Source organism: Lineus longissimus, chromosome 8, assembly GCF_910592395.1.
Source record: "Lineus longissimus chromosome 8, tnLinLong1.2, whole genome shotgun sequence".
NCBI lineage: Eukaryota > Metazoa > Nemertea > Pilidiophora > Heteronemertea > Lineidae > Lineus > Lineus longissimus.
In genome coordinates this window covers 13617770-13630680 of record NC_088315.1, presented here as the reverse complement: position 1 = coordinate 13630680, position 12911 = coordinate 13617770, and the positions used below count along the sequence as shown (strand labels likewise).

The 12911-nt window shown below is 42.4% G+C and overlaps 1 protein-coding gene across 4 annotated transcripts in view; it reads left to right on the top strand.

Moving 5' to 3' along the window:
* Positions 1 to 2048: 2048 nt before the first annotated feature.
* Positions 2049 to 12911, top strand: part of LOC135493045 (uncharacterized) — a 111500-nt gene continuing 100637 nt past the window's right edge. For 2 of the 4 annotated variants that reach the window (XM_064779881.1, XM_064779880.1), the window contains exons 1-5: positions 2049 to 2732; positions 3347 to 3481; positions 3965 to 4106; positions 6067 to 6351; positions 8712 to 8958. In XM_064779881.1, coding sequence (XP_064635951.1) covers positions 2158 to 2732; positions 3347 to 3481; positions 3965 to 4106; positions 6067 to 6351; positions 8712 to 8951 — 1377 coding nt within the window. In that variant the 5' untranslated portion in view covers positions 2049 to 2157 and the 3' untranslated portion in view covers positions 8952 to 8958. Of the gene's footprint in view, positions 2733 to 3346; positions 3482 to 3964; positions 4107 to 6066; positions 6352 to 8711; positions 11148 to 12911 lie in introns of those variants that run through there. The other 2 variants (XM_064779879.1, XM_064779878.1) reach the window with 2 other exon arrangements.

The window sequence follows — 12911 nt, the reverse complement described above, 5'->3', positions numbered from 1 at the left end:
GTTCCTAAACAACGGCTCTAGCACTGCTAAACTGCCACCATCTTGAAAAGCAGTACCGCGGATGTGGAAATGTAAAGAATCTTTACAATTGCAAAGAGGATATCGCATCACCACTACGTCCGAGAACACGATGGCTGCACTACGCTGCATTGATAAGCCCCCCTTAAGGAGGGGCTCTTAAGATACACGTGTGTGTGGGAGTATATACTGATTTGATGAGAAATAAAGAGAGTAAATATTGTATATCCTACAAACAATTTTTTTTGGTATTTTTCTGAATTAACTCCGTTGAGTTTACCGATTTCTCCGCGATCTTCCGGTGGTGGTTGCTATCCCATTGATTGAAATTAATTTAAATTAATTTAAATCTTCATGGGAATTCGCTACATCACATGCCTAAGAAATTGGCCAATTATATTAATATTTTTATTAGAGAAATATCCGTCCTAAATAATGACAGAAAAGGGTGGTTTATTTCAATTTTGTGTCGACATGATCGAGGTCACGTGACATAAAAACAAAACAATCGCACACACCCGTCCAAAAAAGGCACTTTAAGAAAAACAAATACGTTTTCCAGCTTAAAACCACACTGACGACTAAGTTATATTGGTCTTCTGCCCAAATCTGAAGTATCAAAATGAATCACAAACTAGAACTAGCTCTATTTAGCAAAAGTTGCGTGAAAAATTCGGGTGAGCGACATTCTGCCCCCTAGCGGCCAATAATTAAACTACTTTCAGCCGTCTGCTTCGGTCTCGTTAGGGAGTTTTTCCCAAATGTACGCGATGATGACGTGCCCCATTAACAGGACGTAACATCTATTTTAAAATGCGTTTCCAAAGTGAATGCATGAGGACAACCTATTTGTGTCGTATATCACTGGAAACGCCCGATTCCCGTGAATAAGGACAATCACAATGTATTACATTACCAAAACAAAAATGTGTCGGAAGGAACTATATGGATGGTCCCATCGCACCCCCCCTCCAGCAGTATGACACAGAAGGGCTAGTTGACTGTCCACCGGGGGGGTTTGGGGGGAGCTTCCCCCCAACGCACTGGTAAAAACCTATGTCGACGGAGGGGGGTTTGGGGGGTGTCCCCCCCATTGTAACAGCTGTAGTTGTTAGAGCTTGCACTTATAACATATGCTCGTAGGGGGGTTCGGGGGAGCTCCCCCGACCTAAAGGGGGGCTCACTAAGTCCTTGACTTTACATATTAGTTTGCAATAAATTCACGTAAAAACACACCAGAACATCTCGGGTTTTATTTACAAAGATCATATTTTGTTATTTATTTATAAAACAAGTCATTTTATGAAAGAAGGTGGCACTTATTAGGCCTGGATAAGACTTTGGAGTTTGAAGTGGTGGTGACGCAGTTGAATCTCAGGATACCGATATCCAAGATGGCGGAATTTTACCAATTCCAGTGTCTGAAATTGAATTTTAATTTCGGCACTGTGCGAGTTTGATACACCCTATTATTTCGCGTTGGACGCCACTGGTCGCCACTAGACGCTAAATAGGATGACCCGTCTCGAGCGCCACCCAACGTCTGTTTTTTTATACGACCGCGTTCGCCGACGTCCTCTTTCACAAAAACATGTGAGGGAAGTTTGCGCGAGCGCCACCCAACATCTGTTTTGATATACGACCGCGTTCGCCGACGTCCTCTTTCACAAAAACATGTGAGGGAAGTTTGCGCGAGCGCCACCCAACGTCTGTATACGACCGCGTTCTCCGACGTCCTCTTTCACAAAAACATGCAAGACAAGTTTGCGCGAGCGACGACCGCTTACAAAAACATGTACAGATTTTTTGCGGTTTTCACGGCCCAAACTTTTGAGATATGTGGAATTTTGCACAAATCAGCGAAAAACGCACCAACTGGCACTGGACGGCATTTCAACACGGGGCCGACGCACATCCCAAGTTCAGTGTACACATACGTCGGCAACAACAGTATAAATGCGTAGTTTCTTGTTAGTCGCCTATTGAGTAGCGCTTTGGGTTTCAGAAACTCCAGAAAAACATGTCTTTGCCAAAACAACTGCTGAATCAACGCTGACATACTGTAAGGACCGAGAAATCAATGATTTTAGGAACTACGGTTAGGGCTTGGCCGCGCATGAATAAAAAAAACCCTCCCCAATGAGACCTGAACATGCTGAAAAGTGCGTATTTATGACCCTGATGACGTCGTCTTCACCGATTTCGAAATTGAAGAAATATGAAAATTTTGCCGATACGCCTGTATTACCAAAGAATGCCAGCCGGTGGAAGGCTTGGGATGCTGAACAAATCGGCATCCGTTTTAGGCAGCACAAAGTTGAACAGGATAAATGGCGGAAACTTCTGAAAGAGAAGATTAGCAGTAGTGTTACCATATCAAAATGGGGGATTATGGTGAAAGCTTTTAAAGATCTGATGGATGAGATACCATACAGCCCATCGGCGTCATCTATGAGTCGCCTGATTAGAATCTTGAATTCCCACCACAACAACGCCATCAGGCATGTCAGGCCCAAGTCGAAGAAGGACATGACAACGACTGGTTCCACTGACGAAGATGATGACAACGCCGATGAGGATGACATAGAATTCGTGAAGGCTGAACGCAGGGCAGTGGGTGACGGGTGCAAGGAGATGAGGTTGGAGTTTTCCTGTGTGGTGGACCAAATGGTTGAGAAAACTGGTATCCAAAAAGGTCCCTTAAAAAATATCTTGTAAGTATTTCACGCCTGACACTGACAGAATAATGTATTGATCAATATGCAATTTATTCTAACCATCGGCACATAGGCCTAGGCCTAAGCCAACTTCTGACATTCTTAGATGTAAAATATTCCAGAAGATAAAAGCTCCAATTGTAGACATAGGCCTACCTGTAGGTCAAAGTATAGATGAAATCACACCAGTCGGAGGAAGTCAAACCTAAATAGGCACAACAAACAAAAGAACACATGGCATTCGACCATGCGGGCCAGGCTTTGTTTGCTGCTGGTTTGTTCTTCCGACTGGTGTAATTTCATCTATCAGTCGGCTACGTCACGGTTTTTACGTCCCCAGACAATCACTCAAATGAGGTATGCTCCCAGGGACCTGTAATGCTTGAAATTTACCGGTACTGAAATTTTCTGTAATGAGACTGTAAAAAAGTAACGGTAAGTCGGTACAGACATGACAGAGGAATTTTGGGCAAAACCAGAATGTATTAACGTCGAAACCAGTTGTGACATAGCCGATTAATACCGCCTTGTATTGAAGACCGTCACTTTGACTTGAGTGATGGTGCATGTTGATATGAATTTAAATTGATTTTGTTCTTTTTATCTTTCAGCATTACACAGTTGGTCCTATTTTTAGGGGATTTCCAGATTATGTTACGCAATTGGGAACAGGGAAGACCACCTCTGGAAGCTGCCTTCCAAAATCTTTTTCGGATGTTTGCCAATATTTTTATGATACCATTCAGGTAAAAGTATAACATTTTTGGTAGCTGGTCTTTTTCAGTGTTCTCCACAAGGGCGGAAGAATTTTTAATACTCTCAATGTCTCATGGGGCAGTTAGTAACCTAATACTTTTTTGTTCAGGAGTCGAAAAAATTGGCTAGTCAGGCTTATCATATTATTACCCCAAGCACCCAAGGGTCAGACACCGCTGTTTCCATCCTCATTTGGGTGCTTTCGCAACATCTGCCTTTTCTGCCACCATCATGGTGCTATGTAAGTGCTATAATTGCTCTAGTCTTAAGATAATGTCATATGGCTTATGCTTCTGAAAAAAACAGAAGTTTAGGAAAAATATCATAAAATCAGGCATGTCAGGTCATGTCATGATTCAGGATGTTACCCATTTCATCCTTTTGATGAATTTGGAGCAAATTCTGAAATAATTCTGTGTGTTATCAACCAGTTCTTCCAAGCTCTACTGACAAATACTTTCTATACACTGCAGGCCAGGTGACGCAGAGGATGCACGTTCCATGAAAATTTTCGGACAACAGGTTGTTTGCAAGCCAGACCTTCGTTATCAACTCAACTCTGATATTACTGGTGATAAGGCTGAAAGAGACAGCTTTGTGGTCACAATTGCTGAGGTAAGAACGCTGGTTTTAGCTCACCTCTCAAAGGTGAGCTTTTGCTCTAGCGTGGCGTCGGTCATCTTTGTCCGTCATTTTCGTCCGTTATGAGGAACCGGCGTTAAGATAAATGCCAGTGGCGGCGCCACAATCGATCGTACCTTCTGACGCCATGACGTCATTTTCTGGTCTGTTGACGTCGCATGAGGTCAATCACGGGAAACTATTGCGTACATTTTTGCACAGGATTTCAACAACAGAAAACGTGCCCAATAACTGGCATCGCGCATATTTTCCGCAAAATTATCTTAAGAAACTGATAGCTCAATAGATTTAAAACAGGAAGATGCAAACGTCGCCGAAATCGGTCGAAAATAAGCGATCGTTTTCGGGCTCAGAAATAACATGATAATGCATTGGAAATGGAGAGTTTTGGTATGATCGCTTGCAGGGCAGGGCTTCGCACCCATACGTAATTAACGTATTTGGTACGCGTTGTGATGTCTGAATACGCAAGTACGTAATTGTAAGAATTTGTACGCATTTCATTTCATGAATAAAGTACGCAAATATTTTTCAAAATACGCATTGATGTTTGTTAAAATTGTACGTTATTTCATGTGCTTTGTACGTTTTCTTTAACAACCCCCAACGATTTCAAACCCCGCCCCGGTCCGCCGCCCCCGGTCCAACGAAAGCTTCCCGATTCCCGCCTGCCAGTTCCCGCCCTAGAAGAAGTTAGTAGTGGCGCCTATCAGCAGACAATCGAACCAATCCAGTCTCGCTCGCTGTACTCGAAAGGCTGTGTATGTGTGCGGTGTATCTGGAGGTTTGGTTTGCTTGAGGCGTTGCTTGAGACCTCTTATTTCAAGCCTTGGTGATTATTTTATTTCTTCCAACATTAAATTAAATTTAATGATTGGCTGCTGCTGGAACATTTTGAAAAGGCCACTCAGTGATTTTTGGGACTTTTATGTATACCTCAAAGCACTTAAACGTGCCTGTAAGATTTGAATTTTGTGTATGTGTGTGTCTGAAAAGTGAAAGTTGCAGTCAAAGCGCCAAGTGTGCATCCATTTAATGGAAGGTATTAGGTTGTATAGCTGTGTCGACAAATCAGCAATGTTTTGGTCTGAAAAACCATTCAAAAAGTGGGTTTCGTTCGCTCATTGTATTTTCTGTGTTCAATATTGCATTAAAATAATTGAAAATAGAGGTGTTTTTATGGATACTCATTTATTGCAAATAATACTCATTTCTTTCATTCAAAATATCAAAAATACTCAATTAAGAGGGAAAATACTCAATTCTGGGGGTCACAATACACACAAAAAAAATCTGGGGTGAGCAGCCCTGGCAGCGTCACGCGGCGGATAAAGCGCGCCGGTTCCTCATTGTCCGTAAGCACTAGCACTAGCAGGGCACGTTTCGGGGTCGGCAAAAAACCTGGCAGATGGCAATTGGCGAATGGCAGGTTGGCGGTTGTTTTTGAAGAGTTTTCAAAACCCGTGAAATGCCTGGTGGTACCAGTCTCCTGTTGGATCTCTGTACTCAATCAACAACCCTGAGCCTACAAATGCAATCCTATGTTGTCAAATTTCAATTTGGGGACAATATATTATTTGAGACACATAGTCTGATAGAGGTACCGGGTTAACAAATTGCATGCAGCTTTTTTATGCAAATGTATATTGCTAGTGTTATTACATGTGCTGGTAAAATGTAGACCTAAGCCTACATTTAAAGTCAACATTTTTGGTGCGGTTTTAGTCGGAGCAAGGTTTTGAATGGATTAAAACGCTGGGACTAGCTGGGAAGGTTCATTTGAGGTAACGGTTGGTTTCCTTGTAAACACAGTTTTTAATAAGAGCAATTTCTAAGATTTCCAAACGTCATGGACAAGATCATAGAATATTTTCCAGAAAATTGCCCTTATTTAAATCATCAATGGCTGACAAGATTTTCTATTCATATTCAGGTTAAGAAAATTTCTACCTTCACTGAAGGAAGCCGCTTTGGTATAGGCCTACATTCTTCTAGGGATGTTGTAAAACCAAGTACTGGCACGACCACATCAGAAAAGATTTCATCTTCTCCACCAATGAAGCGATTGAAGGCAGTACCGGTGGAAGAAGAGGTTGATCTCCCAGATGATATCAAAGGTCAGCATGCTGTAGAACTTCTCATGGAGATTCCATTTTCTACAGTGAGAGATTCCGAAAAAATGAAGTGTGCATTAGGCTTGATCATACAAGGCACTAAGGTGAGTGGCTTTCATAATAACATTTTCAGCTCAGCTGACCAAGTCAGCAGAGCTTGTTAAATAGCTATTCGATTGGCATCTGTCCTTCCATCCTTCCAGCCATCTGTAGACAGGGTTGGGCATTTTATAACCATACGGCGGCAGGCACTTCAAATCTAAGATTTGATATGAACAGGGCAGGAAATGCTGTTTGCAGAAAATCTAGCGCGATTCAACTCATATTCAGCTCACCAGGGGGGAAAAAGTCTAAATTAAAAAACAATTTTTTGTCGCTTTATTCCAGAAGATAGAAGCTTGAAATAAAGTTGACGAGGTCTGCATGCATGTAGGTCTGGAAATCCAGGCAACTTGATTTTTCTGTACTAATTTCATTCTTTCCTTTGTGTTGACCTAGTTGAAGCTTGATTTGAATTTCCCGCTCTTGTATTGTATGACTCTGAAGGTTGTGGGTTCCAATCCAACTTCGGGTCAAATTTTTAATTTTTGTAATTTTTTCTTTTTTACTTGTATTACATTTTCTTTACTTTTTTTATAATTTGGTAGGCTGCCGTCTTGTTTTTTTTGCCATTTTAAATCCTATTTTGCTGTAAGCTATCTGGAGTGACTAAAATTTTATGGTTGGTGTACAAATAAGTCTCCTTTACATAATGTCACCTATGACCTAGGTTTTTGATTTGACCTACTTTTCAAGGTCAGCCTGGTTCAGGCTCTTAGATTTGACTAATAAGTGGCATTTTTTGTCACCATTTAAATTTAAAAGTCTTTTTACTTTGGTTTGTTTGCCTGATATAGACATTACACTACAGTCAGCAAAATTGAGGTTGGAAGAGACCAATCGGGTACTTTCCATGTTCATATATTTCAGACGAGCGCCAAGACCTTGGGCCTCTTGTCCTGGATTTAAAATTCATTATGATGATTTCTCACAACTAAAACTCTTTCACTGCGGCACCATGTGCTGCCTGTCAATACCAATAAGCAGTTGAACTAACTTTCAATTGAACGGTCAAAACTATTCAAAAGTGTCGCCTGAACGGTCAATACTATTCAAAAGTGTTGCCATCTTTACTACTATTAGGATAAAACTGAACATTTCCAAGTGCGTTTGGCGAATTTAGGAAGGATGCACGCAAGTGCTGGCGAATAAATATTTCAGATGGGCATGACGTGGTGGTGCACGTCGCCCCCCTAAACATGGGACCATGCAATTAACGTGGTATACACTTGTAATTCAGAGAGCATAATATTTTTTCCTTAAAAAATAAGCCGGGTCTATTTGGCAAGCGGCTCGCCGAACAGGCATCTTTTTTTGCCCTGCTTGGACTGGAGAGCCGCTTGCCAAACAGCACTAAAAATCAACTCTGTTCGGCAAGCCGGGCTTGCCAAACAGGGCAAAAATACTACCCTCTTTGGCGAGCCGGATAGGTTACAACATGTTGGCCAATTAGAGAGCAGTGACGTCATATTAAAATTTATATGCGCATATTTAACAATGGCCGACTTCCCGCTCTCGATTCAATTTCTGTTACTTAACTCGGGTTTTGGTCAATAATCCATGAAGAAGCATGTACATGTACATGACTGAATGGATTTACAAAAAAAGTCATAAACGTGATTTAACTGATAAGCAAAAAGGCGCTGTTTGGTAAGCCGGGCTTGCCAAATAGTCACTTCCTAGAAAATATCTATACATTTTTGGTGAATTTTTATGGTAGGTTTAAGGTTAGGTACTTCTAGCAACGTTGGTTTATTGACCTGTTTTTCAGAGTAACAGAAATCAAGTTTGTGTAAACCTTGTCACTAAAAGGTGGCACGTTCGGTTTCTGTTCATTGTATATAAATGGTCTGAACTTGTGTGGACATATATCTTGCTAGGTCCTTTCAAAAACAGGCGTGATCCGATTTTCTCAGTTTGGTAGCCAAAGCTGCCATCTTGAATTTGGCTTCCATTGATTTCATGGAGAATGTTTTATCTAGTCAAGCCAATTTTTTACCTGTGTTTCATTAGGAGAAGTTTCCTTTCAGTATGACCGCCAAGGGGGCCGAGGGGTATCACCTGTGACTTCATGGACTTGGCACAGTATTTTTATTAATACATTGTTACCATGCAATTCAGCTGAATCCCTGGCCCTTTGGCATCTTTGTTTTTTTTCATTATAACCCATCCATGAGTACTAATAAATGCTAAAAACTAAAAAGGCACATCAAAAGCTGTCATTTTAAATTTGAAAACCCGAAAGTCTGTACTTTATTTCGGACAAATTCTGTGTTTGTTGAATATGTAAATTCCATGTCTATTTTCCAATTCGTAGATTTTGGGGCCTTGGAAACTTATCTTTTGGCATTTTTCTGTTTTTCAGGTTCGTCTCACATGGCTAGAAATCACACTTGAGCACTTCGAACTCATACAGGAAGAAAAGTTCAAAGAGCTGGATGATGATACAAAGGCCTACATATCCTATTCTCAAGGATATGACATGTTTGTTAAAGAAGATAGGAGGAATTTGGTTGAGATCTTGATGGGCATGGCTGCCATTGGAGAAAAAGCCGCCACACCATTTTGGCAGTCCTTAATGCCACTGTTACCAGTGAAGACCTAAGGCAAGGGTCAGTAAAACTAGATGATGTTTTCTAGTTTTCATCATTTATTTTTTGTGAATCAATTTTAAAACCTCATTTATTATACTCTGCTCAGCCGGTTGAGTTGGGGGCATTAATACCATAGTCCTATTACCAGTGAATGCCTTAAGCAAGGGCACCTTAGTGACGATTGATAATGTCTTTGCGATAGACTGCTTTTGGTTAACAACACTCATGAATGAATGCTAGAGTAAAATTGGGGTGATCATAGCGAATGACCCTGTTTTACACTGTTGCCGACCTGTGATTGGCCAGCAATCAGGTGCATGAATAATCCGAGCCTCATTTTCGGAACTGATGATGCCAATGCATTTCTACAGCATGCTCAAGGTTCGAGCCTTGGGCTGCGTACCAGGCCATGCTACTGGTCATAACTTGACCAGTCATGACATTTGATACATATGTAGCGTGAGATATGCTTGTTAGTTTAATTGGAAAAAAGAGTTCATTTCGCCTCGCCCTCAACTCTGCATGCCTGGATAAGTGGACCCACCATACAAGACTCGCCCACACTAATTTTTCGATCTTGTGTGGTGTTTGTGCACAAGAAGGCCAATAGAATGACGTTGGTAGTGAGGTCAGCTTTGAGATGATATTTAGAAATTATTCTCGTTTCCATGCTTCACTTACACGCTGGCCAAATGCAGTTGAAGTATGTTCTCATATTTTTGGTCATTTTCGGTATATTGGTATCCTTAAGACCAGAGTTGTGTTAATACATAAACATTAGACTTTTTTCTGATCTCAATTGGGTATTCCTACCAAGAGGTTTTCAATGTTTCTCAAAGCAGTTTATGTAACAATCAGGCAAGGATCCTAAATTTGCAAACTGAACCCGGATCAGGCTGATTTGTCCTTGACACCTTTTTGGCTCATCGTAAGGGGAGTCTATACGATAGCGCTGTGTCCGTCGTCGTCGTCGTCGTCGTATATCCTGTTTCAGAAACAGTGGCACGTTTCTTAACCGCTAGGGCTATCAACTTGAAACTTTGTACACAGAACCCCCTAGGTCAGGTTACCTCTGACACTGAATTTCAATCCGATCTGATTCTCAACTTGGCCACCAGGGGGCCAAATGTTGATATCTAAAAAGTGTGATACTCGCTTATTATTGACTTGTTTTCGAAAAAACTTTTGTTGTAGGTACTCATAGCAAATATACGTTATATCATACAGGTTTTTAATTTTACCTACTTTTTAAGGTCGCAGGGGTCAAATGGCGTAAATTGGCCGTTTGAGTGTGACTGTGGCACGTTTCTTAACCACCAAAGCTATGAACTTGAAACTTGGTACATATAACCCCCTATATCACATAGCCTCTGGTGCTGAATTTCGGTTCGATCTGATTCTCAACTTTACCACCAGGGGGCAAAAAGAAATCTAAAAAGTGTGATATCTCGCTTATTAGTGACTTGTTTTCGATAAAATTTTTATGATAGGTACTCTTAGTAAGAATACATCACATATCTTACGGGTTTTCAATTTGATGTACGTTTCAAGGTCACAGAGGTCATATGGCGTAAATTGGCCGTTAGAGTGTAAACTATGGCACGTTTCTTAACCACTAAAGCTATGAACTTGAAACTTGGTGCATATAACCCCCTACATCAGATAACCTCTGATGCAGAATTTTGGCCCGATCTGATTCTTTATTCGGCCACCAGGGCCCATAACGGAAAAAGTAAGAAGTGTATCCTTGCTTATTTGAGTGAATTGTTTTCGATAAAATTTTTATGGCAGGGACTCCTAGCAAGGATACATCACATGTCCTACGATTTTTGGATTTGACCTTCTTTTCTAGGTCACAGATATAGTAGATACGCTAGCAAGTGTAGGTTTCCTATTACCAGGACGTGTTGTCCTTGATGTTGAGACCGAGCGGTGACATGGTGCGCAGTCGATGGATCCATGTAGACTCTTTGGCGAGTCTAATGTTTTTGGAGTTATCCGCGTCTGGGGAGGCGTGGATGAATTCTAGGACGAAGATGCGTACATCATCCAGTCCATGGTGGTCGGTTTGATCGAAGTGATGGCCGATGATTTCAGCATGGTTGTGCTTGGTTATGTTGTAGAAGTGTTTCTGGAAACGACCAATGATTGTCTGTTTCGTTTCGCCCACATACTGTTTGTTGCATGTTATACATTGGATACAATAAATGACATTATTGCTCTAACAACAGATGTTGTTCTTTGTTCTGTAAGACCGGCCTGTGGTGCGGCTGGTGATCCTACCTGTGGTGTCCAGACGTGGGCAGTATCGACACCTGCTGGGTGAGAGACAGATTAGTTGGTTTGTCTTCGTGGTTGTGCTTGTCAAGTTGTCAAGTTTTGCTCTAACTAGAAGGTCTCTCAGGTTTGGTGGGCGCCTGAAGCCTTGAGTGATGGGGGATTCGAACAGGTGTAATGTCGTTCGGTGCCTGGCGAGAATGTCTTTGTTTTCGCTGATGATTTTGTACGGTTCAGTTTGGGCTGGGTTGTACGTAGTGACAAAGAAGAAAGGTGGTTGTGCCTCTTCCTCAGTCGGTGTATTTGGTTGTGCGGTGATGAGGGCTGCTCTGTTTTGCCTGTGGGCTTTGATCAGTGATTCCTCTATGAGTTGGTTGGGGTAACCTCTCCTGGCGAAGTGTTGTGCTAGAATGAGTGAGTGTGACCTTCTCAACAGTTTGGTCTCCAAAGATAGAGCGGAAGTACGTGCCGCACTCCGCACCAGAGAAGAGAATCGCACAGCTCTGTCCCACAAAGCCATCAGCGACAGTCTCCAAACCCGTCAAATCCCAAAACAGGATTTTTACAAAGGGACCACTCGCATAGCCACAACAGACATGCAAGTTGGCCCACGAGGACAGGCCCCCAAACCCAAGCCGACGCGACCAAGGGAACGACAACAGAAGGCACAGCCAAACAGCCGAGCCAGGTCTCTGAGGAGACCACAACAAGCACAACAACAGAGACGACAAGCCAGGCCCGCCTCACCAAGGAGACGACGTCCCAGTCCAGCTTACACTCTGACAGCCAGGGAGGAGGCCCTCATCAAGGCCTTCCGTCAATAATTTCGAACACAGAAAACCGATTTTTTGACATAATCAATGAAATTAAAGAAATAAATAACATGGGCCGCACACGGACCCAGAACAGTTACTCTGAGTATGTTATCAATCTCTCTGATGTTACTCTCACTCCATCTCAAACGAGCCTTTTGAGTAAGGGTCTGAACTTCTGCCCCACCCCGGGCGAACCAGATTTTGGGGAACTTTTCAAAGACCTGGACAAATTCCATGTCAGCCTCAGGAGACGGGCATTCTTCCACAGTGATGACCCTGATTCGGACCCACCCACCCCCGGGAATGTTAACTCTTTGGAACAAAAGTTCAAACTACCCTCTAAGTGGAACCCACCGGGACCACCCGACTTGGAGGCTTTCATTCGCACCAATGAATTCCAGTTTGATCGGATCCCAATCCGAGCTCCTCACACCCAGAACCTCACTGAGAATGAGAAAGCAGCAATCTCCCAACTTCAAAAATTGTCCCAAATTGTCATCAAACCAGCAGACAAAGGCTCAGCCATTGTCATTATGAACAAAACAGATTATATTGCGGAGGCAGAGCGTCAACTCAAAAATTTGACACACTACCGCTCCATCCCGGAGGACCCCACACCCCTCTATGCAACTCAGGTCACATCCTTCCTGACAGATATGCTTAACACAGGAGAAATCACTGAAAAAATGTATGCATATCTCGATCCCTGCAAACCTAGAACACCCCAGTTCTATCTCCTACCGAAAATACACAAGGGAATAACGCCACCACCAGGCCGCCCCATCATGTCAGCAAATGGATGCCCCACTGAACGCATCTCCCAGTTAGCAGACCACTTCCTCCAACCACTGGTGAAAATGACCAAATCCTACATCAAGG